Source organism: Zootoca vivipara, chromosome 1, assembly GCF_963506605.1.
Source record: "Zootoca vivipara chromosome 1, rZooViv1.1, whole genome shotgun sequence".
NCBI classification, from domain to species: domain Eukaryota; kingdom Metazoa; phylum Chordata; class Lepidosauria; order Squamata; family Lacertidae; genus Zootoca; species Zootoca vivipara.
In genome coordinates this window covers 1,346,654-1,374,593 of record NC_083276.1, presented here as the reverse complement: position 1 = coordinate 1,374,593, position 27,940 = coordinate 1,346,654, and the positions used below count along the sequence as shown (strand labels likewise).

At 48.1% G+C, this 27,940-nt stretch overlaps 3 protein-coding genes across 5 annotated transcripts in view; 1 reads left to right on the top strand and 2 right to left on the bottom strand.

Moving 5' to 3' along the window:
• RGS3 (regulator of G protein signaling 3) overlaps nt 1-12,684 on the bottom strand; it is a 75,474-nt gene extending 62,790 nt beyond the window's left edge. Inside the window, exons 1-3 of one of the 3 annotated variants that reach the window (XM_035136301.2) lie at nt 11,232-12,684; nt 7,701-7,862; nt 1,457-1,507 (exon numbers count right to left, since the gene is read on the bottom strand). In XM_035136301.2, coding sequence (XP_034992192.2) covers nt 1,457-1,507; nt 7,701-7,860 — 211 coding nt within the window. In that variant the 5' untranslated portion in view covers nt 7,861-7,862; nt 11,232-12,684. The remainder of the gene's footprint in view (nt 1-1,456; nt 1,508-7,700; nt 7,863-11,231) is intronic. The other 2 variants (XM_035136222.2, XM_060268570.1) reach the window with 2 other exon arrangements.
• A 3,111-nt stretch (nt 12,685-15,795) lies between these two features.
• C1H9orf43 (chromosome 1 C9orf43 homolog) lies at nt 15,796-24,256 on the bottom strand. The gene is made up of 11 exons (XM_060282344.1): nt 24,101-24,256; nt 22,259-22,440; nt 21,469-21,649; nt 21,028-21,103; nt 19,562-19,722; nt 18,945-19,005; nt 18,336-18,427; nt 17,849-18,092; nt 16,361-16,421; nt 16,101-16,249; nt 15,796-15,840 (listed from the first exon to the last, which is right to left on the bottom strand). Exons 2-11 carry the CDS (start codon nt 22,419-22,421, stop codon nt 15,796-15,798), a joined length of 1,233 nt encoding a protein of 410 aa, XP_060138327.1. The 5' UTR covers nt 22,422-22,440; nt 24,101-24,256.
• A 286-nt stretch (nt 24,257-24,542) lies between these two features.
• POLE3 (DNA polymerase epsilon 3, accessory subunit) lies at nt 24,543-27,678 on the top strand. The gene is made up of 5 exons (XM_035137382.2): nt 24,543-24,649; nt 25,012-25,091; nt 26,041-26,126; nt 26,925-27,043; nt 27,157-27,678. Exons 2-5 carry the CDS (start codon nt 25,026-25,028, stop codon nt 27,333-27,335), a joined length of 450 nt encoding a protein of 149 aa, XP_034993273.1. The 5' UTR covers nt 24,543-24,649; nt 25,012-25,025; the 3' UTR covers nt 27,336-27,678.
• The last annotated feature ends 262 nt before the right edge of the window (nt 27,679-27,940 follow it).

Genomic DNA, 27,940 nt, shown 5'->3' with positions numbered 1-27,940 from the left:
ACCCAGGCCTGAGCATTTGGTTGGAGGCAGGCGCAGCTCCACTTCCAGATGCCAAACTGCATTTCATGCGCCTGACTTCCTCCTGCTCGCCATGACAGGATCTGTGCTGGAGGCACAAAAGCACCATCAAGCTAAATATCAAGAGGCTGCATTTTGATTTTAGCTCAGTCTCATCCTTCCGCAGCTGTGCCACGACCACAGCGGAGGAGAGGCTGGAGTTTCTCTGGGCAGGGCTGCAGAATCCAGACTCCATCCCCACCCTGCACTTGCTCCCCCCCATGGAAGAAAGAGCCAGGATGCTCTTCTGCACACGGCTGGGTCTGCCCTGGCTGAGTGAACTTTCTTTCTCTCTTACTTTTGCCCATTCCAAGCACAGAAGTGGAACAGGAAGAGAAGCAGACACAGGGATTGCAAGTGGCAGGGATGTAAACCTCCCCACCCCACACCCCGGATGTACTTTTTTCCTTACTAAATCCTCAGAAGTGTCCACCAGCCAGAGCCAGGTGGAACATACTGCCTTGGGGCAGAGCCAGACACATAACAGGGATTCAGTGCTCCCCACACCCAACAATCCCATAGTCATGCACACAGCTGAGTGATGACCTATCCTGGTATTGTAACGCAAAAACTCTGAAACTGGTCAGCTGCAGAGCAACAACAACAACAACAACAACAACAATTTATTATTTATGCCCCGCCCATCTGGCTGGGTTTCCCCAGCCACTCTGGGCGGCTTCCAGCAGAAATATTAAAATACAATAATTTATTAAACATTAAAAGCTTCCCTAAAAGACCTGCCCAAAGGCAACAAATCAAAACACAGAGAGGTTGAGCGAGATGAGCCAGGCAGGGCAGGGAATGTGAAACTTGAATGTTTCAAGGAACATCCAGTTATGTCAACATTCTTAAGCATAAAGCCCCATTTTAAAGCTGGGGGTCAGACACCCTCAGGAGATACTCATAGACCACCAGTAGAAAGCAAAGCCACCAATGCAGCTGGGGTGGTGGTGGAATGGCCACCCCCCCGAAAAGTGAACAGTTCAGCTACCCAACAGATGCTTCTCTCCACCAGTGTGGTGTAGTGCTTAAGAGCGGTAGATTAGTAATCTGGGGAACCGGGTTTGCATCTCCGCTCTTCCACATGCAGCTGCTGGATGACCTTGGGCTAGTCACACTTCTCTGAAGTCTCTCAGCCCCGCTCACCTCACAGAGTGTTTGTTGTGGGGGAGGAAGGGAAAATGAGATTGTTAGCCGCTTTTGACAGCCATCTGTCAGGAATGCTTTGATGGTGTTTCCTGCTTGGCAGGGGGTTGAACTGGATTGGCCCTTGTGGTCTCTTCCAACTCTATGATTCTATGAGACTCCTTCAGGTGGTTATAAAGTGGGATATCAAATCCAAACACACACACTTCTTCCACCTCCTCAGTTCCTTTGGCTTCCCAGGTTGCTTACTCACCATAGAGCTTCAGGTCTTTTCCTTCTGCGGTGATGGAGAGCTTCAGCTGCCCTAGAGGATACAAGAAAGGCTATGACTGAGAGTGTATAAAGAAGCTGGACTTCGAATCTGGGAGACACTGAGAACTACCTCAGGCAGAGACTCACTAACTGGCCTCAGTTACTCATCTGTGAAATGGGAACAATGGGGACTTGTATTAAATGCAACTAGATATGCAACTGGGGACAGCTATCTGGCTTCCATCAGAATCAATAAGTTTGTTCTCTCTCTCTCCTGCCCACACAAATTATGCACCACAGTCAGTTCTCCTCAGGAGAGGCATAAAAACTTAAGAAAAGTCCTACCGGGTCAGGTCAAAGGCCCATCCAGTCCTGTTCTCACATCGGCCAACCAGCTGCCCCAGTGGGAAGCCCAAAAGCAGGACATGAGCATAACAGCAACTTCTATTCAGAAGCATACTACTATCTCCAACCATTGTGGCTAGAAGCCACTAATAGTCTTATCTTTCATTAATTTGCCTCATCCTCTTTTAAAGTTGGTGGCCATCGCTGCCTCCTGTGTCAGAATTTAAATACATGCTGTGTGAAGAATTGAAGAATAATAGAATCTGAGAGTTGGAAGGGACCCAAGGGTCATCTAGTCCAACCCCCTGCAATGCACGAATCTCAGCTAAAGCATCCGTGACAGATGGCCATACAACCTCTGCATAAAAACCTCCAAGGAAGGAGAGTCCACCACTTTCTGAGGGAGCCCATTCCACAGCCAAACAACTCTTCCCATCAGAAAGTTATTCTGGATGTTTGTCGGAATCCCTCTTCTTGTAACTTGAATCCATTGGCTTGAATGCATTGGATATTTGAAGTTGGCTCGCATATCCCCCCTCTTTAGCTTTTATTGATAAATACAATACTCACAATACAATACTCACAAACGCAAAACAAAACACAAAACAAACTTATTATACATACATACATACATACATACATACATACATACATACATCTCCTTAATTTCTACAAAGGAAAACAATTAAACATACATTAGCAAAACAACAACAACAACAACATAAATTACAAAAGAGACTAAACATAAAAACTAAATCTTGACTTCCCTCCACCTATGTGTGGCTTCCTTTATTTCTTTTCTTCTTTTCGCTGTGTTATTGATGCAGCCTAGAATAGCGTTAGCTTTTTTGCTGCTGCATCACACGGTTGACTCATGTTAAGCTTTTGGTCCACCAAGACCACAAGCTTAAGAAGTACTTTCTTTTGTCTGTCTGTGGATGCCCATGAGGCCTAGAGTTAGGAGACAGGGAGAAAAACTTTTCTCCATCTGCTTTCTCCAATCCATGCATAACTTTATACACCTCTGTCATGTGGCCCCTTGCTAGCAGTTTCTAAAGCAAAAGGCCCCAGATGTTGTAATCTGAGTCACTCCAACCCCTTCCTTTTCCAAATCTACAATACCCTTTCTGTGGGGGCACAACCAGAAATGTACAAGTATGGCTGCACCATAGATTTGTATAAGGGAATTATGATATTGTCAGTTTCATTTCTAGTCTCTTTTCCTTATGTGCCTGGAGAGAACCAGTGGGGCACTCTGAATGCAAACACTATAGGAAGGACAGTGGTTGTTGTGGGTGATGATACTGGGCCCCAGGAGCAACTGAATGCTGAGGACGTTCTTACATCCCCCTGACCCAAATGCTCAAGGTGGTTATGAGATGGAGAACGAAGCCAAGGAGGCCTCCAACATAGGAAATGCAGTAGCAACAGGTGACTTACATTACTGACGCATAGACTGGGTGCATACTTTTCCCAATCATGACAAAGAGATAAAATTTATAGATACTCAAAATATCCAATGTGGGTAACTACAGTGGTGCCTTGCTTAACGAATGCCCTGCTTAACGAAATTTCTGCTTAACGAAAGGTTTTTTCGAGCGGAGGTTTTATGAAAAATTCATCTAGCGAATCACGGTTTCCCATAGGAATGCATTGAAATTCAATTAATGCGTTCCTATGGGCAAAAAATAATTCAAAAAAAATTCAATGCATTCCTATGGGATTTGCTAGACGAATTTTTCGTTATAAGAAAAGACCCGTGGAACGAATTAAATTCGTCTAGCGAGGCACCACTGTATTAGAATGCAATAAGATGATAATAACAGTAATGAATCACAGTAAGATCCCCCCAAAGATAATAAGCAAAACATGAAGAGCTAAAACATGGGTAGGCAAACTAAGGCCGATGGTTCGGGAATCAGTGTGTTTTTACATGAGTTGAATGGGCCCTTTTATTTAAAATGCACCTCTGGGTTATGTGTGGGGCATGGGAATTCGTTCATTATTTTTTTCAAAATATAGCCCCACCCCCAAGCTCTGAAGGACAGTGGACCGTCCCCCTGCTGGAAAAGTTTGCTGACCCCTGAGCTAAAACCATAATAGGGAATCAACCAAACCAAGCCAGCAGGAGTTGGAAAAACGAACTAAAGAAACACCCCAGAACCCCACAAAAATATCAAAAGAACCCCTGTGCACACTTTTGTGGTTTGCACATGGTGTGTATGTGTGTGTGTTTATGTGTGCACACTGTTTGCAAAACAAAGCAAGTCAGCAGTTTGCTTTTTAACACTAGGCTAAGGATGGCTCTGATCTATGGTTTGCTTTAATAAGTGTCAGGGCAGCCAGGAAGCTGTGACAGGCAGCCAGTCACCCCAGGAATCCTCATTGCATAATTAGTCTTCCCTCCTCCTCCTCAGGGCACACAGCAAAGATCCATGGGAGAGCAGTGCATGGAGGGTGCCCCCTGGTGGGCAAGAGGAGGCATGGCCATTGGTGCTGCACCCAGGACCTCGAATATTCAGGGATGTAACAGAAGGGGGAAGTGGGGAGCGGGTGGGGGAGATATATAGAGCTGGATCAGAAAAAGAGCCCATTAAGCCCAGCATCCTTTCGCCAGCGGAGGCCAGCCAGAGGCTCCAATGGCAGAATTCACAGGCAGTGACAACCGTCCCTCATTGTAACCATGCAGCATCTGATCGCCTACATCTGAACTTGCGGGTTCCATTTCGCAGTCATGGCTAACAGCTAACAGCTATGGAAAGATCCTTATCTCTCTCCCTCTCCTTCATAAGATTGTCTTAAGCCTTTCCAAAAGCCACCTAAACTAGTTCTTCATATTCAGCTCTCCACAGCATCCATGCATGGTTTGTTGCCATTTTTATTTTCCAGCAGAAACCCTCCTTCATAAAACAGCAACAGGCAATGCTGAAATTCAACCAGGAAAGCCAAGGGCCAGTCTGCGGTCCCTCTGGAAAGCCTGCCACATCTTGGATTCTTTTCATTCACCAGTGGGGTATACTCTGAGTTCATAAGTTGTGGGAACAAGCCGGTCAACCGAACAAAGGGCCTGCTGTGAAAGCGGAATGGCGCTGACCCAGCCAAGCGTGTCTGGCAGATCCTGCCAGCCAACAGCCAGGCCCAGCAGGGAAGAATTTGCCAGGAGCAGAATCCCCTCCCAGTAAACAAAGCCAGTGGGGCAGGGGAAAGTAGCATGAGAAATTCCAACTTAGAGGCACCATTAGAAGGCCATATTCATAAGCACAGAGGCCAGAGACTCATGTGTGGCTTTCAAGCAAGTGCTCCGGCTCATGGGATGCTGAATCCCATGTGTTTAATACTGAACTTCAGGCAATCGGATGTGGAATCATAAACATCGACAGACAAGGCAGGAGTACCTACATCTGCACCAGTGCTAAGGGACATCCTGTTCCACATTTCACGTGGCTTTTACTCCTCCCTGTAAGCATTGCCTCTGCCAGGGGTTAGGGTTAGGGTTAGGGTTAGGGTCCTGTCCAGGCTCAAATCCGTTTCCATCTGCAAGGCTGAGTTCTGAGCCAAGAGTTGGTTACGTGAGTGTAAGAAGATTCTTGCTGCTGGAACAGACTGGTATTCAGAGGTAGACGGCCTCTGGACACGGAGGCTCCATTTAGCCAATCATGGTTAAACTGATTCTAAAAGGTCAGCTCTGAAGATGTACTAAACAAAAGAGGGTCCTCAGCCTGCAGAGAGCTCCTCCCTTTAAAAGTAACATAAAGGAGATGACCCCCCCCCCCAAGATCAGAGGACACAAGCTTCAGCCCAGCACCTCTCTTGCTAGAAACTGGCTGGTAGTCTAGAAGCCTAGAAGCTGGTGGGTCATGGCCTGATCCAAGCTGGGTCATAACAGGAGCCCTGCCACCATATAGATAGAAGCACAGTAAAAGGTTAAGAAATTGGTCCCCAAATGCATGTTTTGGTCAAAAACAGGCCCTGGGTCTGAAAAGGGCGAAGATACCTGACCTAGAGATGGCACAAATTATCCCACGTCAATCACTTTCTACATGGAAGTAAATCCCATTGGTTGACATGGTGCAGATCCACAGGGGGCCATAGCAAAGTCCTGGCACAAATGTGAGGAAATGGCACGAGCCCTTCCATGCATGCCACACAGGAAAGTTCTGTGTGCACAGATGCTGCTGTGTGTACACGTGTGAAGGGGAGCTATGAGCGGCTGCAGCTCCCTGCTTAGAGACACACTCACACCCCCTGCGCACACAGGGAGGGCAGCTGAGCAGGAGAGTTCCTGCCCTTGCCCCTGAAGGAATTGCCACGGCCTGCCTCTGCTGCAAGGGCTGCACACAGGCTCCTTCCCCTGACACCTGATATAGAGACGCCAACAGCAGCACCTCCCACCCCACTCCCCTCCTGCCTGCCAGAACAAGGGACTCCTGCTGGCAACAAGCTCTATGCTTCCCCAACTCACCAAAGGTTTTCACATAGCAGGGAGGGGGCTCCAGCTGGTCGCCTGACCTGACACAGAGGGAGGCTCGGGGGGCACCTCCGTGCTCCATCCCCCACCCACCCATCCAGCCGAGCACCCCGGCTCCTCCACTCTCTCCTACTGGAGGCACCTGCTTTTCCAGCAGCCCAAGTCGCTGGGCTGAGCCGGGCAGCTTCAAAGAGGCTTCAAAGTCATTGCCTCCGAGGAGGAGGAGGAGGAAGCAGCCGCTGGGGCCTGGGCTTCCCCTAACCGCCACTATTTGAACAGGACAAAAGGCACCACTGATGCCCATTGGTGGATTTGAAAGCCAATCTGCACCTGCCCACACCAGAGAGAGAGAGAGAAAGAGAGAGAGAGAGAGAGAGAGAGAGAGAGAGAGAGAGAGAGAGAGAGAGAGAGAGAGAGAGAGAGAGAGAGAGAGAGAGCCACCCCGCCTTGAAGGCAAAGTACAAAATTGCACCGCCAGCCTGTGTCTGTGGGTGTGCACCACACTTAATTGGTGTGGGTGCGTGCATGCACGTACATTAACATTTTTTAAATAGAATTATAGCAATTATTTACTCATCTGTGAGCATATGAATATTCTCCAGTGCCTGTTTTCTAACTCCCCGATGCCGGAAAGAACACAAACAGTCACAGCTTGATTTCACGCACTGCTAACGCTGGCTTTGCGGAAACTTCTATGGGGCAGGGTACTTGGGGGGGGGGGAGGCAGCCAACATGTCCATCATCAAACCTAGTGTTTGTCTCCAGGGTCTCCTGCAGCCCCTGCTCACTTGGTCCTTTTCCATGGACCCTTTTATGCCTTCCGTCTACTCCAGCACATTGTCTGCTCTCTGCCTGGCAGTGGCTCTTCAGCCTTGAGGGAGGGAGGGAGGGAGGGAGGGAGGGAAGAAAGAAAGAAAGAAATAAGGAAGGAAGGAAGGAAGGAAGGAAGGAAGGAAGGAAGGAAGGAAGGAAGGAAAGAAAGAAAGAAAGAAAGAAAGAAAGAAAGAAAGAAAGAAAGGTCTTTCCCATCACCTAATCTGCCCAAGATCTTTTAAACTGGATGTAGCACAGGAAGGGGGCCACTCAACCTGCGACCTTCTGCAGGCAAAGTCGTTATTGTGCCACTCAGCTAGTCTCTTCTCTCTCCCCAGAGTGTACCCCCACTTAGACTGCTATATAAATAGGCAAGTAGGTTTTTTGTTGGGACTTTGGGGTATTTGTAAGAATCTTTTTAAGCAGCAAGCTTTCTGCCTTACAAGATGCTGAGTGTACACCCTTAGAAACGCAACACTTGAAATGGAGCAGGGTATTTTACTTTGGCTCTGCAAAGTCCTGCCAGGGCTCCGCTCACATGGACTCCACTTGCCCCAGCTCCCTTTTGCAATGTGCTTCCAGGCCAGCCCCCAGCCCACTTCCACCTACCAGGACCTACCCTTGCCTCTAATACAGGAGTGGCTGATCTTCCTCCTCCGGTTCTTCTGGAGCTTCTCTAGCGCCTTCCCTGGTGAAGTGTGAGCTCTGGAAATGCTGCTACTGCTTTCTAGATGATGTGCAGGTACCTGGCCTTCCTCCGCACAGGTGTCGGGCTCCATACCTGCAAGGAAAGCAGAGCTCTGGGGAGAAGCTTGCTAGGTAGATGCTGAGAGCTGCTGGTGCCTTTGGTCAGTACCTGAATATGCAGGAGGAGGAACAATTACTGCAGCCTTTCCAGCCAGTGTTATCCACCTTCCTGTGTCAGACTGGGGTGGGGACCTGAGGGCGAAACTCTTGCAGGTGGCCACATTCTATGGGTCTCCTCCCTGGACACCCTCACCTTGTGGGTCCTTCCAAGCGCTCGCAGGGACTCAAGATCCTTTTTCAGCTGTTGCTTTTATTTACCAATGGCTATTTTCATCCTTCTGGTTTAATATGGTTTGGTGAATTTTATTGCTTTTGTGGATTGCTGAAAGCCGCAGAAAGGCACCATACAAAAAAAGGTGGGTGGGTGGGAAGGAGAGAGATCAGGTGGGCTACGAAGCAGGGCTCTAGGCCCATCCACACTGGCATGTGTCCCATGATTACTAGTATTTTGTATCAATCTATTATGATGAGTCTGATTGTTTTTGTTTTTTTTGTTTTGTTTTTGTCCTTTTTCCTAGGAAAACTTGAAGCTGACTGCTGAAACAGAGCAAAATTCTGCATGCTTTCCCGGGAGCTGTGTTGTGGGTGATCCACTCCCATCTCCTTTCCTTCTTTCTCTGCCTTACCCTGCAGGGTCTTTCCCCCAGTTTTTTCCCCTCCAGCTCTGAGCAGCACACTTAGGGTTTACTTGGCATGCTTAAATCTTTTACTTTACTTTCCCCTGTTTAGTGTTCATATAAAAATCAAACAACATACAAGTAAAACATTGCGTTCCTGCTCATTTCTTTTTATTGTAATAAGTATTAAATGATACACATTGGAAGGGTCACGGTTCCTTTTGTATAATATAATAATAATAATAAATTTTTACGTATACCCCGCCCTCCCCAGTGAGAGCCGGGCTCAGGGCGGCTGACATCAATAAATTTACAATAAAACGTAAAAAAAGAAAAAGAATTGATTAAAATGCAGATTAAAATACAATTTATATTTAAAAATTGTTTTAAAAAGCAGCCTCATTTTAAAATGGCCCAAATCAAAACCCAAAGGCCAGCCGGAACAGCTCCGTCTTGCAGGCCCTGCGGAAAGATGTCAAATCCCACAGGGCCCTGGTCTCCTGTGAGAGAGTGTTCCACCAACTCAGGGCCAATCCTGAAAAGGCCCTGGCCCTAGTTGAGGCCAATCTAGCCACCTTATAGCTCAGGATCTCCAAAATATTGTTATTTGTGGACCTTAAGGGCCTCCGCGGGGCACACCAGGAGAGGCGGTCCTGTAGGTACAAGGGTCCCAAGCCGCATAGGGCTTTAAAGGTCAAAACCAGCACCTTAAACCTGACCCTGTACTCCACCGGGAGCCAGTGCAGCTGGTAAAGCACTGGATGAATGTGATCCCGCAGCTGGGACCCCGTAAGGAGCCTCGCTGTGGCATTCTGCACCCACTGGAGTTTCTGGGTCAGTTTCAAGGGCAGCCCCGCGTAAAGCGAGTTACAATAATCAAAGGATTGCCTAATCTGGTTTTCTAACTCTCTGCCACAGGTGGGCAGAGCTGAAGGTGGAGACATTTGATTAGAGGAAGAATAAATAGGGAAACATGGGGCTTCAGGGCTCTGAGGCAAAAACTACGAGTGGGAACACCTACCACAGGACCAAATTGAAGACAGGACAAAGAGGTACAGACTTAAGGGAAGAACCTCCGGAAATCCCGTTAGACCACCCTGGGATCAATGGACACATGGCATGACCTACTGAGTGGTAGCTCCTTATCATCTCTTAACTCATAGTCTTCATGTGGGGTGTGGGTGTGTATATATATTTATTTTCAATGGAACTTTTCAGCATAGAATACAATAAAAACAGATTAATCTAAATACTTTTCAGCAGAGAATACAATAAATACAGATTAATCTAAATAAAAATGAAAAAATTTTCAACAAAAAGAGAGAAGAAATAAAAAGCTCTCTTGTCTCACCTGGGAGCTTCCCTTTCCTCTCTCAGCCTCCAGACTAATTTTTCTACACACACACACACACACCCTTCAGCCAGACAAGGGCACTTGGAGTGGTTTCTAGACATCCCCTTGGATAACCCGCTCTGCATCCCTTAAATTCTCCCACCTGCTCTGATCCACCAACCCACCCGCCCCCCGGCGGCATCTCTTGCTTCCTAGGCAGGGCTTTTCCTTTTGGCCTGGCTGACATGCCACTGTGTGTCTCCTAGAAACTCCCTCCATCTTTTAGGCACAGCTTCCTGACGCTGCCTTTTTACTGCATTCTTTGGAGTTGCCAACTGCACAGAAAAACAAGAGCTTCGCTTGCTCCTGCAACCACGATTGGCATCAGATTGATGTGCAGCAATGAGCATCAAGCATAAGAACATAAGCAGAGCCTGCTGGAGGAGGACCAAACCCCATCTAGTTCAGCAACTTGTTCTCACAGGGGCCGACCGGATGACTGCTGGAAGCCCACAAACAGGATTCAAGCACAAGAGAACTCTCCTTTCCTGTGGCTTCCAGCAACTGGTAGTCAGAACCATGGCTGCTCCAACGGTGGAGGCACAGCATAGCCATCCTGGCTAGTAGCCGTCAATAGCCCTCTCCTCCTCCATGGATTTGGCTAATCCTCTTTTAAAGCCTTCCAAGTTGGTGGCAATTACTGCCTCCTGCGGCAGCAAGTTCCACACTATGCATTATTTTACAAACTTGGTTAGAGCATGGTACTGATAATGCCAAGGTCACAGGTTGCATATTCCCCCAGAGTCCCTTTCAACTCTGAAATTCTACGGTTCCCAAACATTTCTCTCCTCCCCCCCCCCAGACCACTTGAGAAGCACTTGATGGTCTTGGCGGACCACGTGTGATTTTTCTACCTGTTGTAGCAATTGTAACGTACCAGCCAGTGCTAAAAGCAAAAACTGCATTTTTACAGACCCCCTGGATGAAGCTTACACACCACTGGCGGGGTCCATGGACCAAAATGCTGGACAGCGCACAAAGCCTTACTAGGCCATAGTCCCACTGTTCACTCCATTTCACAGATGGGAAACGGAGGCCAACAGCAACTCACCTCATGAGTGCCTGGAAGAGAAGGGTTTTCATACTGGTGTCAAGGGAAACTCCGGGTCATCAAACCAGCACCCCACTTCCCCCAGCCCCCTGTGCTGCTGCCTTGCTGCACAGGTCAGACCTTGGATCTGCACAGCTACCTCCTTGCAGAAAGCAGGGTTGTATTTAAAAGCAAACTAGCAGCCAAGCCCGAGGACCCCAAGTTCAAGCAGATCACACCAGCCTCCTCAAACAACTGCCGCCAAGCAAAGGGGCACTTACGGAGGGGCCACCTGGAACCTACCTTCAGATGAGGCAAGTGAGCGTCCTGTAGAAGAACCCGCCTGCTCTCCAAGGAACGAAGGGATGAAGCTGCAGGGAAGCCTTTTTGCACTGGGACTGCCTGACTAGCATGGATGGAAGCCAGTGGGAGGGAGGGAGGGAGAAGACAAGGAGAATTAACAACTTTGAGGGGGAGGAGTCCTGGGAAAGGGCTCTTTTCCTCAGAAGGGTAGCGTTGCCAAGAGAACCCCCAGCAAGCAGCGAGGACTTTGCCCCTCAGAGCCTGGGAAGCAACAGAAAAGGGCCAGTTAGCAGGCAGTTTTCGATAACCTGCCTTCTACCTGGATAACCTGCCTCCTCCTTCTCCAGTCCAAGAATAGCATAAATCATTTGCCAGGACCTCTGGTCAGGGACGTTAACTCCATCATAGCACAACTAGGTACCTTTTTTTACCCAGGCCCATCAAAAATGGCAACTGTCAAAAATGATTATGCATGGGAATCTTCCTAGGGTTGCCAGAACTGGAGGCATATGGGGTATTTTGGTGTTTGTTTTTTTGGCTGGACTGTCAAACGTTATTTGTCCAAAGCTACTTGGATCACTGAATTGAACAAGGAGTTAGAGAGGCCACAAATCAAGAATGAGGAACCAACTTAAGTCTCATTTGCAACAGACAGTCCTGTCTGATGCCAAGAGACCAAAGCACAGGAGGAGGAAGGTGGGGATTAGAAGAAGCAACTTGGAAGGAGGGAGGCAGGAGGGGCCTCTGCCCACAGCGGCTTCGCAGGGCTGCCAGAAGAATCCCCAGCATGGAGCGAAGGTTTGGCCTCTTCTGAAAACCTTTCTGCCAAGGCCAAAGTAGGTGCTTGGATAGGAGCCAGGGGGCAGGATGTGAAGCTATTTCCTCCTGCAAGGGTCTTTCAACTTGTTCCCAAATGATCTGGAGTTTGGGGGGGGGGCAGGGTGAGGGGGTTGAGTTGGCAGATTGTTCAGGGTGGTTAAAAAAGCTGAAAGGGGTCGCAAAGAGCTCCAAAAGGGTCTCTCCAAACTGGGTGAGCAGGAAATGAAAAGGGGCAAATACCATTTGATTCCATTCCACATAAAGGTAAAGGTAAAGGGACCCCTGACCATTAAGTCCAGTCATGCACAACTCTGGGGTTGCGGCGCTCATCTTGCTCTATAGGCCGAGGGAGCCGGCGTTTGTCTGCAGACAGCTTCCGGGTCGTAGTGATGCCCATTTGGGGAAACTTCATATATATAAGGATCTGACCTGGAGATCACACATACACACACACACACACCAGGAGGAGAACTTGAGCTCCAGTGCCAGCGATGAAAAGGGCAAATTCCACACAAGGGATGCCTGAGAAAGCACTGAAAATAGAACCGCCAGCAACACAATATTCTTGCACAATTCTGTCATGGGACTATGCTTGGAATACAGCATGGAGTGCAAATGTCAACAGAAACAGCCAGGGCAAATGTCAACAGAAACAGCCAGGGCAGGGCTGGAGCCAAGAAAGGCCTCCCTGTCCATTTGTACACAATAATCGTTTTTTAAATGCACTGGTTCACCTTGTGACATGGTAAGTCAAACTATGCAACCGTCCTGCCTGCCCCTTCCAGGAGCTCCCACCCGCTTTGTGGCTCCTCAGTAAACCATGGCTTAGCTCAGGTGGTCATCCAAGCTCAGGTTGGTGGTTCTGCTCTCTCCTCCTCAGCCACAAGCTGCAGCCAAGAACAAACCAGGGAAGTGCAAAGTGTCTGCCATCTCCTCCCAGGGAGCCTGCACCTCCATCCGAAGCCATGAGAGAAGGGGGTCATTATTTCTAAAACCTCAAGATGCCCCTAGTCTCCTCCCTGAATTTCCTACTTCTCAGAGCAGCAGGGAGAAACAAAAACTGGCTTCACCTGCTTTGTGTTAATTCATTGCCTTATGCAAGAATTTTATCCTACAATCAATGGAAACCGAGTGCTTGCTTTTTCTATGCAGCCCACCCACAATATAGATCAATCACATATTTTTTGCCCTGCCCCTGAAAAGCACTTCTTAAGAAACTGGTTCCATTCCAAAAATAAAAGCTCACTGCAGATTGATTTTGTGTTACTCTGCAGTGTGTCCACTTACAAACCGATGTAGGCAGTCCTACTGCTCAGTGAAATTGTGGGTGGCCATATAGCAGGATTGCCACCCCGCCCCCTTTCCTGGGAAAGGCGTGGATAACCTAATCAAGGGGAGCATTTCCAAACGTGTATCAAGCAGCCACACTCACCCTTGCAGACGGCAGGATCATGCTAGGATCAATCTTGATCGAAAGTGGTATGTTGATGATGAGAGTGAATGACTCTGGATTGAGGAAAAACTACATTTCTGCACTACAATTAGGTTAGAATGTAGGTTGCATCTACGCTAAACCAGGCTTTTCAACAGCCACTGTGTCCTCTGGTCGTCTGTGGAGAAAAAGGGATCTTCCAGGCAAAGACATTTCTGAATAAAGCCAGTAAGAGTTGTTCATTTCCCTTTTTCTTCCTTTCAGGCCACCCATGTGCCACAAGTGATTCAAACAGGTAGGATGGGGCAGACTGGGCTACTAACATTTTCCATGGGCTAGCGGCTTTTGCGAACTCGTTTGCAAGACTCATCAAGCAACTATGAGAAGACAACGGTGGGAGAGCAGTGCACACTCTGCAGAACTGGAGCAGAATAACACAGGCAACTGCATTTCTGAGGGTTTAATAATAATTACTGCCGGAGTGTCACTTCAAGCCAGGTCTAGAGGTTCCTCGCTGCTGTCAGACATGAGTGGGGAGGGAGGAGGAGGAGGAGGATTTATGGACTGGAACTGCAAGTGGGTCTTCTCTGTTTTCTGAGCCACTCTCTTCAGCCAGAACTCTCTCTCAGCTGTGGAAGAAGAGGAAAACAGAAACAGAGTGAGGCACAAGGACAGGGATGCGCATAACGCTGACTTCCTGGCCATGTGATCAAAACTTGGCCCCCTGAGGATTTCCAACATGAGGAGGACAGGAAAGGTGTATGGGAGGAGGACAGTCTCCCTGTGACCATGGGGCTGGTCAGTCCACTTGAGGAACAAACCAAGGATCTACTGGGCTTCACTGCAAATTCCTTATTTTAGAACATCTCGGACTCCCTGGACATCCAATGGTCCAACTGCTTGTTGAGATGGGTGTCCTGCTACTGATGCATTCAAAGAAATTTGTTGTTATTGTTGGACATATCCAGCTAAATCCCACTCAAAGCAGACCCATTTAAATTAGCAGACCTCGGTGGATCATGCCCATTAATTTTAATCGGTCTACTCTGAGCAGCAATAGCACTGGACACAAACCTATGTCTTTTGCATCCTCTGCCACAGCACTTCCTCTTTGCTCCCCCCCCTTCCAAGGTCCTTAAGGAAAACAGCACAACCAAACGTCAGCACCACAAGGCAGAGACTAAGAGGAGGCACAGCAGATCCCTGGGCTGAGTGAGGGAAGTGCTCCTGTGCCTCACAAGACCTGACCTTCCTCTAGGGCCACTTGCATTTCCTTTTGCAAAGTCCCCTGGGAAAGAGCTTGTTGTGTGCAACATGCTGGAAAAGAGGCTTATGTTATGTGGATCAACAAACAGCTCTCCTGCACCTGAGCGGATCTCCTCTTTTCTTTTCCCCTCCACGCCACCCTCAGGCAAATTATTGGTCCATCTGTCATTGCTGTTGTTATTTGACTGCTGGCTTTTTGATAATCAATTCAATACAACAACAACCCCAACTCAATAAGCAAAGTGGCCTGCAGAGGTCCATGGCCTCAGGCCAAGGGGCTGCTGGCCTTCTGCCCATCTTTTTTCTCCAGCCCAACCCCAACAACAGCCCTTTGGGCCTGGTCTTCGTTTAGCCTGTTGTTAAGACACTGCAGAACTTTGTGAGGGCCTGGCCTGCACATTTACATTTTGGGGTGGGGACTGCCCCTCCCTAGATGGTGTGCCTGCACATACCTGCCCACCTTTCCATTCCACAGCACAGTGCATGGCAAGAGCTGCCACAAGGCAGAAGGTGCTGGCAGCACTCACCCTCCATGTACGAAGCACCCGTGCTGCTCTTGTGCGACTCAAACTTGACCGAGGGCTTTTGCCCATCAGCAGCAGTGGCAGCCGTGGCTGGTGGCGGCGGCGGCGGCACCACCTGTGTTCTGCTGTTTTCTGCAGGCTGAGAAGGAGAATAAGTGGCAATGGTGGATCTCTCTACCCCACCCTTTAGGACTGCTTGCCCAAGATAGATAAGAGATTTGACTGGGGAACCAAAACACACACTAAACCTAAAGTGTCTGAAATGTCTGCATTTCTAGCCCTCATGGCGAAGGACAATAACATCTTTAAAATACCACCATGGTGTCCTCTGAGAACTTTCCCAAAGGCAGAATCTATCGTCTATGGATGTTCAAAGATGGGATGGTTGTTATCAGCTGGGGTGGATAAATGAGGTACCCTTTTTAAAAAAGTCTGTTATGGCCCAGTGGGGGACAGAGTGATGGAAACCTTAATTATGCAGAAGAGAACAGTCCCCCCCCAAAAAAAATCTAATCCAGTTGTTTCACACCTTTTGCCCAATTTGGGCCATGGAAGACTCAAATTCACCCTGAAAAGACATGCAATGGGTTGGTGAGGGGGAGTCACTCCTTTTTATTCATTATTACACATTACAAAATATTTTCTTTTCTTGTCCTGCATTTCTATATCTTACATTTTAATAAGTAACAAAGCAAGCCCACCTCTCTACTCTCTAGCAAGTTGTTCTACCATGTTGCTTTTTCGAAAAACCTATCATCTTGATTACCACTGTTCAAATTCCACATACTCAGTTGGTGCATGGGTAGGAAATGGAGTTTCTTAACCTACCTGAGAAATCTGTCCTGCTCTGACAGCACTTATGCCTTCCTGGTAGAGCTGGGCCGTGTCTGGGAGGCCTCCTCCTCCACTGCAACTGGGATCCACACCTTCCTGCTGCTCTGCTAGCATTGGCATCGGACGCCTGAAAGCCACAGAGTCTAGAGCAAAACCGGAACACACAGATCAGATTTTCCTAGATAATCTCTTGGATGCCTGCCCCCACAGCTAGATTTAGGCAGTACCTACAGCTAGAAATACGCTATCCAAACCTCTTAAGGCAAACTTTAGTCGGCTTGGGGTCCGTCTCAAGAGATTTTCTTTCATGGGAATCTAAAGAATGGAGGGGAAGGAAGAAGAGAAGAGAAAGCAGTTTGGAACCAATTATTCCTCTGAATGGGTTTCTTGTGAGCCAAATGCAACAAAAACCACCCGAGTCAAGAGCAAACATGTGAGATTGAACCTGGTTCTAAGCCGCCGCCGCCACATCAAGTTTCAAAACCACATGTCAGTAACAGGATGGAGAAGAAACTGGACTAACATCCTTACCTGGTACGACTTCAAAACAAAACTCCAATTTGGAATAGATAGATAGATAGATAGATAGATATTTGTGCCTTCTCCACCTTACTAGGGTGGAGATGAACGAAAATGCAACGGAAACGAACTGGAGATGTAGAAGTATCATCCAGTTTCCACTTCTGCAACCCTCCTGCCCCCAGTCCACAATTGCAATATAGCTGTGTCTTTATTGGGTCAGTCCAAGGGTGGATTCCATTGAACCTTCTCATTCCACACAAGGATCTCTTCTCTGGTGGATTTGGTTTTGTCTGGTGCAGCTTTTAGGAGACCACAGCTGCACTCACTCACTCCTGGCCCCAGCGGACTCTGTTCCCTCCCACTTCTGACCAAACACATGTAGGATTGCTTGATGGGCCAATAAATGCATACTATTTCTTAATGACCCATCACAGACACACCAAGGTGTGCTGTTGTTGCTTCTATTATGATTATCACATTTACTCATCACATTCTACTAAGGTGTCTCAAAGGGGCTTACAACCACAAAAGCACATATAATAATAAAAAATTAACACACACATAAAAAAGCACATTGCCTGACTCAAAGTGCTCCTCATGCAAACAACCCACAAAAGCCAGGCTGGGTACTAGAGGCAGGGTGAACTGAGGAGGCATCAAGGGTTATAATCTTATCTCTCAAAGACTTGTGGATTGTGCGCGTGGATTCTCCTATTCTACAGGACTCTGTAACAGCAACAAAATGTTTCAAAAGTTGCTGCATGTGGCAACTAAAGGCATTTTCTCCCTTTCCACAAAAACACTGCGGAGTCACTGAGGCACATGGTAAAACCTGCACCCCTGCTGAGCACCCCCTGCCCCAGAAGCAAGGCCTGGATCATGGCATCAGCTGAAGGAGCAACAGGTGGCTGCTCTAGCGAACACAGGGAAGGAAGCCTACACACCTTTGCCGCAGCCTCTTATGAGGCACTGCAGCGGGGAGGCAGGGGCTCCTCTCCCTGGCAGAAGATCTGGAGCCCCACAGGTCTTCAGGCCAAGTCAGAAGTGCTTGCCTCCCCTACCCCACTTTATCCTTGTGTCAAGGATGCCGTCATCTGAAAAGCAACAGCGCTTGAACACAATAGGAGTTTTGAACATGAGACCATCAGGCCAAAGGCACACCTTAGTATAATGATAACATATGGACCCACGCAACCAACTCCCTCCCAGTTACTGCTTACCTTTGCACTGGGTGCCTTCTGCACAGTGAAGGGGGACTGCAGCTCCTCCTTCCTGGCTGCCACTTCCCCCCTCCTGTTCTCTAGATGCAGGAGGCTCTTGGAGCGAGGCAGGAGGGGTGCAACAGGAGCTGGCTGCGAGTGACAGGATGAGAAGCTCTTCTCCCTCAGGAGGCCTCCCTTGGGTTCCCTTTCTTTACTCACAAGGAGGCTTCCCTTGGGGACCCTTTCTTTACCTGAAAGGATACTTTAGGGCAAAAACAACAGCACATGATGACTACAGAATGGGGAACATGCTCTGCCCACCCAGCTGTTGCAGTTTCTGCAGAATTGGGAGTAACTTGGCCAAGCCCCGGAGGATGATGCTGGTGATGCATCCAGGCTCATGGGCTTCTTGAGGGTTTTCTTTGCTCTTGGGGGGTCAGGATACCAAAGCCTGTGGACCAAGATAAAGGCCTGGCTCTTTAAGAGGTGTGGTTTAGGAGCTGACCTCGGCAAATTGGCAGGTTCCTTTGGCTTCTTCCTTAGATGAAGGAGGTAGGGCTGACCACCTGTAGGAACTTTATTCGATTTTTTTCTTTTCTGTGAAATGAGATAATTCCAGTGGGCAGGAGGGGAGGAAAGCCACAAACACTCTCCCACTGCTCCTACCACCTCTGTTCTGCCCTTCCCACCCGCTCGAAAAAGGCAGGCCCACCCACTGGCACATGGCACTCACGGCTCACACAAAACACCCTGCAACAGGCAGGCTCTTTGCTCCCAACTCAACATCACTGAGCACCTGCTGCCACAGAATTCAGCCCGACGGAATCTCCCCCCGGCTGTAGACTTGGAACAGCTTGGAAGTGGGACACCTAGACGTTCACCTGCCTTTATCAGCAGCCAACAAAAATGTAGCAGGCAGAGTGCTCCCTCAGCCCTTTCTCCCAATGCCAGCAAAAGCTTCACATGTTACATTTCAGCATTTCAGGCTGCCATTAAAGGCACAGGAGCCAGGCCAGCACACCAAGAAAAGGAAAGAGGCAGCACGCTTTGGGCAGGCGGCTTCTGACCTAGAAAGCAGGAGCAAGATCTAGGCAGTGCAATAAGCTCAACTTACCATCTCCTTCTTCTCCACAACCATGAGGGTGCTTTCTGAAGCAAGGTCTCTCACCCGCACTCTAATAAAAGAGAAGCCCCACAGTTAATTTCTTGCAAACTCTCATTTCTAATAAGGCAACTTCCTACACCCAGCCCTTCAGCTACCATTGCTGCGGCTATCAGAAGGAGAGGAAGGCAGGCAGGGAAGGGAAGGGAAGGGGAACTCTCCAGAAGAGAACTCCCCTCTCAACCAGCCACTGAAACCCCCTGACATAATGTTTTCTTCTTCTTCTTCTTGTTATACCCAGCTGAGACTCCCCACTCACCATACAGTACGCGTTATTCAGTTTTAATTTTGGATTTTAATTAGTGTGAGCTGCTTTTGGGGGGCATGACTAGACTGGCTGAAAAGGAGAATAAAGATATAAGAAAAAAATAAGTGAGCAGGATCATTTCCTACAGGTGTTAGCAGGGTAAGGTCCTCAGACTCTGTATTTAGGAACTGCCCAGGGGAGTCAGCTTCACTGTGCCTGGTCTATAGGCCATCAGAGAAGTTCATGCCAGTAAAGCCTCCAGCACAAGGGGGAACCCTTAAGATGCACATGGGACAATGTGGATCCACATCCTGCTACCTACCCTCTTGTGGCCGGCTTCTCAGGTCGCAGAAGCCTGTGGCGCCTGTCTGGGACCCATGTCACCACCAAGCTTCCACAGGGGGGCAGGTGTGTGCACAGCCCGTGCACAGCAATCTCATTGAAGTCTGTCACCTGTATCTGTACGTGTGGGAAAATGAGATGCTCTGTTTAGCCAACTGCCCCCAAAGAACTTATAAAAGGTCACTAGAAAAACACAACTAAGATTTCCCAAGAAGTGGTTTTTGAAGCAGCTTTTGTCAGTGTTTATGATATTTCATGGGTAGAGTGCCATGGCTGGCCATTAAATAATCTTTGTGATGTAGCTGGCAAGAAGGAACACACAGTTCTTGCCTGCTTAGGAACACAGGAAGCTGCTTTGCCCCAAGTCATGCCTTTGGGGCCCAGCCAGCTCAGCGTCAGGAGCTCTCCAAGGTTTCAGGCAATGCTGTGTAAGTAAACAGCATGTGTGAGATAAAAAGAAATCTGTATAATATAAAGATTGTTTTAGGAGTTTAGGGAAGGCTATGAGCTCTCCCATTATGCATATCCAAACATTATTTGGGCAGGAGGTGTATAACAAGAATGTGGAGTTGTGCTGCTTATTATTATCAATCGTAATGCCAAAAGTTTGGCAACTGCAAGTTAAAGGAAATTAATTTAACTAGCAATTGTAGTGAGTTTCCAGCATCAGCAGGGGGTTGGGCTAGATGGAATTAATTTTTTAAAAAAATTGTATTAGAAAATTACATATTTACATACATCATCTTACATACAATCTTTCATACTTAAAAAAGAAATAAAGAGAAATTTATATATATATATATATATATATATATATATATATATATATATATTAAAGAAATTAAGGAAACATTAAACAAATTATACATTTCACACACAACATCATACCCCATCACCACCCACCTAGTGCACTAGACTTCCAATCACATAATCCATATTATCTTTTTTTCTCCATTAATTTCATTTGCATATTATTTCCTTCTTACAAATTCTCTATCACCCTTACAAAGAAATCCCATCAAGCAACTGCAGTAATCAATGTCGTTAATTGAGCAATCACAGTAATAAAAATATATAGGGAGTTAAAAAGCAGGAGGTAGGAGCACTCAGGCTGCCAAGGGAAAGCAATCGATTAAAGTGCCAACTGTATCCAAAGCTAGGGGGAAATTACCAATTAAAGGGCCAGTGGAGGGGCTGGGGATGGAGCAAAATAATAAACTACCAAAGGGCTGGTAGGCAATGCTTCAGCTATTATGCTTGTGGAAGCTTGTGGAAGCAGCCAGGTAGACAGAGAGAGCAGCGCAAAGCAGCCTCTTCCTGGAAGTGCTTACTAAGTACTACTGAGCCAGCAGGACCCTGGCCATGTGTAAGTTGCCCCTCATGACCTACTGTCTCTCTCCAACCCCCCAACCCACAGCCGGCTTCCCAGCAATCCACAGAACTCACTTTCTCTATCGGTGTGAAGTGGGAAGTGCGAGTTTCCATCCTGGAGTTCAGTCCTGGGAAGGGATACCTTTCGGAACTGGGAAAAACCACATGGCCAAAAGCATGAATTGACACAGGGCACAACCCACCAGTCAGCTCAACTGTTGCAAGCGCCTCGTTTAAACATATGGGGTTTCCATAATGATACTGCAATGTATCTGCTCAGCTCCAGTTTGTTTCAATGGGGGTTGTGCAGGCAAGTGTCATGGGAGGTTATCTTTCCTGCTATAGATTCCTCCTCTGTCTGGGGGGGGGGGGCGGCTGTCATGAGGATTTTTCCCCAAGGGCACCAGAATGGATCTAATTCATGGAAGCAGCAAAAGAATGCATTAGTCACATCAGACACCCAAAGCCTGTGATTCCAGAAGCACATATTTTTATGGGAAACCTCAAAGTGCTCACCTGATTCGCGAAATTGGGGGCACCAAAGCATTGTTCAGGGTGGTATCTGAAAAGTAACTTCTATAATCTTTGATGCTTGAGATAGTTTTCGAGATGGAAAGTAAATTTTCAGCAGATCTGATCTGATCTCTTTGAGAATAGTTGAGGGGAAGGTCCACAATCTTTAGCGTTGGCAGTTCATCTGAAACATGGAAAAACCAAAGTGAAGAGCCCTCCAGCTACAGAAGGAAAGGCAGAAAGGAATGGGTGGTGAGACTTCCAGTTGGAGAACAGCCTTGACCAAAGGTGTCCTGGGCTTTGAAGACACTCGATCTCAGGACACAAGGGAGAAACGTGCTAAGAGGAAGGCATGCCTGGCAAACCCTCACTGTGATCAACTCCCACTCGGAAACCAATGTCCCCACTGTGGAAGGCCGTGTGGATCCAGAATTGGCCTCCACAGTCACTAACGGACTCATTGTTAAAGCCGTGTTTATGGAAGACAATCTTACTCGGCTACGAGGGATCGCCAAAGAAGAAGACTGCTTGCAACAGCTATAGGGTCAAACTTGGCTAGTATAGTTTGGCATTCAATTTCTATCAGAAGCATATACATTTAATAACTAAGAATAACCATCTTGGGCCTTTTAAACGGTGAGGGGGTTGTTGTTTAAATTGTTGTTATTTGTTATTATGTTACATCTTTTTGTGTTTTTATACCGTAAACCTGTGCTCCCCGGATGAAGGGTGATATATAAATTTAATCAATAAATTTAGCGTATTGTGCAGGGTGAGAGTTTTTCTGGCTTACCTTCAGGTTCGGGGGAATCTCCCTCCGGAGAGTCAAGGCTTCTCAACATGATCCGGGGCTGCCCTTTCACGATCCTCTGGATTGTCTCCCAGCAGGGAGGGTGTTGGCAGGCAATCCTATCACAAATGGTTTCATCCCACTGACTGGCATCGATGGTCGCCATCCTGGCTTTCTAGAGCAGCCTGAAAAGAAGGGGAAACAGTGAGCAAATTTTTCAGAAGGGACAGGGAGTCTTTAAGCAGAGGCTTGACAGGCATATGTCAGGAATGCTTTGATGGTGTTTCCTGCTTGGCAGGGGGTTGGACTGGATAGCCCTTGTGGTCTCTTCCAACTCTATGATTCTATGACAGATTGCTGGCCAGTAACTGTCCTGCTGCTGGTTAGAACCCCACTGGGGTGGAATTTGCACACATATATAAAAAACATTGTGGAAATGCTTTAAAAAAAATTTTGTTGTTGAAAAAGTACAATGATTTTTGCATAGTTCACTGTTACCATCTAGTCAGTGCCACATTTGTATATTGCACTTTACAACACTTTTAAAACATTTTCTTTACAGCTGTATAGCTAAGTCCTGGGTCTTTAGAAAACCTCCCCTTCATTAAGATGGAGAGAGCCTTCCTGGTCCAGATCATGTGAGCAGAGATCAAGGCAACCAGGGCATGTCAAGAGGTGTCCAAGCCATTCGTTTCCCATCCAATAGCCTGCTTATTTCCTGAAGAAAAAAAGGCAAAACCTTCCTCTGGTTTGCAAAGGGGAAAGATGGCAAAGTAACTTCATTTTTAATCAAATTTATATACCGGCCTTTATCCGAGGATCACATGGTGCTTTACAGAATAAATACACAGCTGCATGCATAAAAACTCCCTCCCCCTCCTTTGTTGTTGTTTAGTCGTGTCCGACTCTTCGTGACCCCCCCCTCCTTTAAGACACCTTAAACTGGGCTCTTATGCAAAAAATATATTGTATTTAAAAGTATGGAAAAACATTCATTGGGGCACAATCCAGAGATGCCCCTGGTGAAAACCTGACCTGGCAAACACAACTTTTTGTGTTTTTGCTGCTGGAAGGAATTTTTTTATTTTGTTTCGACTACCTCAGACCAACACGGCTACCTACCTGTAACTACAACTTTTTAAGTGAGATGATGTGGGTGCAAGAGTAGTTGTCGTGCTTTTTAAACCAAGAGATGCCCAGGGCCGGAAGACCTTGCACACCGATTACAACAGCCTCGGATGGGATGGGAAGCTGCCTGGTTCCCCATGGCCTGGGGCTGGTGGCTCTCCCTCCATCTTTCTCTGCTGGCCTGACTTAGCTTGCAGAGTTGTTGTCCGGATAAAACAGGTGGCGTGTGTAAGGGAAGAGCCAATCCCATATGTGTCTACTCGGAAGTAAGTCCGCTATCAGGACAATCATTATTTCAAGGCTGTCTTGATTCTTTTAGCTGTCATCTTAACTAGTTTGTTTTTGTTACTACTGTACAGTATGTATTTTGTTGCTGATGTTTTTAAATGTGCTGTGATTTCCCCCCCCCCCCAATTTTGTTCCTTATGCTGCAAAGCGTCTCCAGATAGGAGGAGGTAAAGAGGATACGAATTTAAAGGAAATGTTGCACCCCAGAGTTTGAGAAGGACAGGAACAAAGAGTCAACCACCGAGGTGTGTGTGTGGGGGGGAAGCGCTCTGTGCATGCTCAGGGGCTCCTTCGCCACATCGCCGTGCTAATCCGACCCCCCCGTCACTGACGACCGCGCGGGGGGGGAGGGGCTGTTCTGTGAGGAAAGGATTCCGGCACTCCCCTCCCCCCGCCCTCGACCCATTTTCCCGCCCTTTTCTCCCCCACCTGGGCTAAGCCGGGCCGCTCTCTGGTTGCTAAGCAACGTCAAGCGCCCTCTCCTTCTCCCGCGCCCTCTTCCCAGGGTGCACTGCGCGGGACAGAGAGGCGCGGACGCGGAGCGCTCTTCGCAAAGCGTTGTCGGGGTGGCGCTACTTCGCGGCCCCAAACTTCCGGCTCCTGTTCGTCCCGCCGCCATATGCGGGACAAGGGCTCCGAAGCGTGTCGAGGGTCGCCGCCCCCTTTTCCGCGGCTCCTTCGCATAGCTGCCAAGTTCTCCCTTTTTTAAGGGAAATTCCTTTTTGCTGAATAGGCTTCCTCGCGAGAAAAGGGAAAACTTGGCAGCCATGGGCAGGAGCCGACCGGCGTGAGGGCAAACAACCGCTCCGTTACAGCAGAGGCAGAGCAGCCGGAAGCGTCGTTGCGACGACCCCTGTGGCGACGAGGCGCTCTTTCCGCCGCGCGTGCGCAGGCGCGCTGCATGCCGGGAGCGCGCTGAGGCGGCCCCTCTTGGCGCGCCTTCCGAGCGACCGTTGCTGGCGGCGACGGAGGGGAGCGGTGAGTGGGCGCCGCGCTCTGTGCATGCTCAGGGGCACCCTCGCGCGGGAGGCTGCGGAGGGCGAAAGGTCGGCCCTAGACTCCGGGGCGGTGAGGGGGGAGGCCGTGGGCGGACATTCCTTTGGGGGGGAGCGGTGGCCCGTTGATTTATTCAGGCGGTTCTTCCCCTGCGCGGGGAGCTCCAAAGGCGCCTGCGAGAACCAAAGGCCTGTCCGTGAGGGAGGCGGGGACCAGGGGGTCTCGTGAGGGACGCGGAGCGAGGGAAAGAGCCGCCCAAAGGCCGTCGCTGCGCAGGTCGGGGTGGGGGGGAGAGGCGCACAAATAACCCCCTTGGTCGCCGTGTCCCCCCTCCCTTTCCCCAGGCTCCGGGGGCGCCATGGCAGAACGTCCCGAAGACCTGAACCTGCCCAACGCTGTCATCACTCGCATCATGAAGGAAGCCGTGAGTAATAGGCAACCTCTCGGGGCTCAGGCCCACTTCCACCTTTTGCCCCAGGGCTTCAGGCAAGAGCAGCAATTATATCATGGTGGTTGTTATCATACAAAATTAGAATAATAACTTTATTATATTCTACCTACCGGTATAGAGCGGTATATAAACTCAATTAATAATAACAACGACAATATACCCCACCTATCTGGCTGGGTTTCCCCAGCCCTCCAGAAATACCCAAACATTAAAAATCTCCCGATACAGGGTTGCCCTCAGTAGTTTCTTTTCTTGTTTTTCCAGCCGCATTCCCCAGGGAAACCCACTGTTTGCTGTTGAATCGGAACAAACATCGATGGGGTTTTCTGTGGATTGGCCTTTGTTCAGCAGTACAAACAGCAGGTTTTTCCGGGGAAAGTGGCACAACAAAAGAAAAAACCTCGTGTGGATGAGCCCTGTTCTTAGTACTCCTTGTGCCTCTGTTGGCTTCAGTTAAAGGTTTGTGTTTCTGTACAACTTACAAGTCCTGTGGGCTTCGCCTCTTGTTCTCTCATTCGCTCTCTATTTACCTGCCTTTATCTTATTGCCGCTACCCAGACAACCTGCTTTAACATTCTCTCCGCTGAATGTAACATTCCGTGCCAGCCTTGGTTTGGTTTTTACGTATTTGTCTTATAAAATCATGTTTCATTATATGGTTGAAATTCCTGTAAAAATACTTTCGGTGCCGTGGGAGCCATGAGTAAGTGGACAAGATGCTGGGAATCTGGAGCGTTGGAGAAGACAGGCGCTAGTGGTTGGTGTGCAAGACAGAGGGAGAGGGAGAACTCAACAGAGGCAGAAGTGCTGTGTCGGATGTGTGTTGATTGGGAGTGGGACAGAACGCTGCTGGCAGCTGGTGCCTGCTAAATGCAGACACGACATGGATCTCCCAGGCTTACACACACCTCTTTTCCCTCAGCTTCCTGACGGAGTAAATATTTCCAAAGAAGCCCGAAGTGCGATCTCCCGAGCTGCCAGTGTGTTTGTGTTGTACGCCACATCATGGTGAGTGAGTGTTGCTGCTGGTGAGGCCCATGAGCCGGACTGGATAAGCTCAAGCCTCTCAACATTTTTACTTACTGACAGTGCTCTGTGGCTAGTGGAACTGGTTGTGGTCATGTCGATAGGTTTTAATATTTTTTTGTTTACTCGGTCTACAAAAAGTAAAGAGAGCTTGGGCTGTCCCTTCACAATTGTGCAACACGCACCTTTCCTGTGTGACATTTCACAACACTGACTTGCAATTTATATGTTGTTTATAAGAATAATGACCATACCAGTTTTAATAACACAAACACAAACATAATGCAATAAGTTTGGTGGCGCTCCAGCCTTCCAGTAGCCTCAAGCTCCATAAGGTGGACAGTACAGAACAACGCAGACATTGTTGTATATCAACAAAGGCTTCAATACAAATCCTATTGGTCCAATTGATGGGAGAAATTAGGTCATGCTGCCATCTTGCACCATGGCAAGCCATGCCTCCCCATAAAAAGTTATTTAAACAATGGTGGTCTTGAAAATTAAGATGTTTTTTTAGTACCCTCAAAAGAGCTGTGCATTGATATATGTGCATGTATGTTTTTCATACGGATAGTCACCTGGGAAAAAAATTAAAGCTTTGAAACCACATCGTTGCACTGTGTAGCCATTCATTTTGCTGCTGTTTAATTTTATGGGGGCAGATAATTGGGGGAAGATAATTAATTATTCGAAGTTTAATTTTTCCAAGGGAAAAAGACTTGTGGAAGATTCTCACTAGTGATGGGTGAGTAATTTTTCCTTTGCGTTCTCCTTAATTAGTGCCAATAATTTTGCAATGAAGGGGAAAAGAAAGACGCTGAATGCTGCAGACGTCCTCTCAGCCATGGAGGAAATGGAGTTCCAGAGATTTGTCGTCCCCTTAAAGGAATCCTTAGAAGGTAAATGCTCAAGTTTCCTCTGTTCAGCTTCTGGTTCGCATTCACCTGTGCCCAGGTGTGTGGTGATAATAGCCACTGCCTGGGCTTGTTTTGATGGTTGCTTCTCCTTCTAGCTTACAGGCGTGAGCAGAAAGGCAAAAAGGGAGCCTCAGAGTTAAAGAAAAAAGACAAAGACAAGAAGGGAGATCCAGAAGACCCTGAGAAGAACCGAGGCGATGAGAACGAAGAGGAGGATGAAAGGATGGAGGAGGAGGAGCAAAATGAGGAGGAGGGGGAGGAAGGAGACAGCTAAGTCGCTTAGGATTTCAGCTCTGGGCAGCCCTATTGCACCATCAGAACCAGCTGTGAAGCAGAAGAGGCAATATGGTTCCTGGTCTGAGACTGAGTGGGGATTTGAACTTTGGTTGAACCCCCAACACCACCTGAATCTCTGTGCTTTTCCTTCATTCCCGTGCCGGGGATGAGCTTGCACATGGAAATGGGCCTACTGGATCAAGTGGTCCCAAGAGAGCACTGCAGACTTTGGAGGAGATCCTGGATCAGTTACTCCACTTGGAGTGTCTGCAGGTGGATTCAGTGTTTCTGCCCACATAGGTTCATCAGGATCATTACACCCATCATTTAATTTGTAACAATTCATTTGTTGGTTTTTTTGTTCATAGTTGGAATTTCCAGGCTTTGTCAGGTGACAGCTGTTCAGGGTAACATTCATGGGCAGCAAATTGTGCCCATGAGGCTCTCTGCTCTGGTGGGTAGCAGTGGAGACTAGGCAGGTTTGAAGTGTGGCAGAACGGGAAGCCAGCAAGTCATTTTGAAAAGAGCATTGAATGGGATGTGAGTGGATGGAGGGTTAGTCAAAGAGGAACAATTCCTGACCATGCAGCACTGAGAAAAGCA

What these genes read in the sequence shown, in the direction of transcription:
- POLE3 (XM_035137382.2), top strand. Translation starts at nt 25,026, where the DNA reads ATGGCAGAACGTCCCGAAGACCTGAACCTGCCCAACGCTGTCATCACT. An exon ending in GTGTTGTACGCCACATCATG is followed by an intron (nt 26,127 to 26,924) that starts GTGAGTGAGTGT and finishes CTCCTTAATTAG; the next exon opens with TGCCAATAATTTTGCAATGA. An exon ending in CTTAAAGGAATCCTTAGAAG is followed by an intron (nt 27,044 to 27,156) that starts GTAAATGCTCAA and finishes TTCTCCTTCTAG; the next exon opens with CTTACAGGCGTGAGCAGAAA.
- C1H9orf43 (XM_060282344.1), bottom strand. Translation starts at nt 22,421, where the DNA reads ATGGCGACCATCGATGCCAGTCAGTGGGATGAAACCATTTGTGATAGG. An exon ending in AGATTCCCCCGAACCTGAAG is followed by an intron (nt 21,650 to 22,258) that starts GTAAGCCAGAAA and finishes TCCATGTTTCAG; the next exon opens with ATGAACTGCCAACGCTAAAG. An exon ending in GAGCAGGACAGATTTCTCAG is followed by an intron (nt 15,841 to 16,100) that starts GTAGGTTAAGAA and finishes ATGTCTTTTCAG; the next exon opens with GGTGAATTTGAGTCTTCCAT.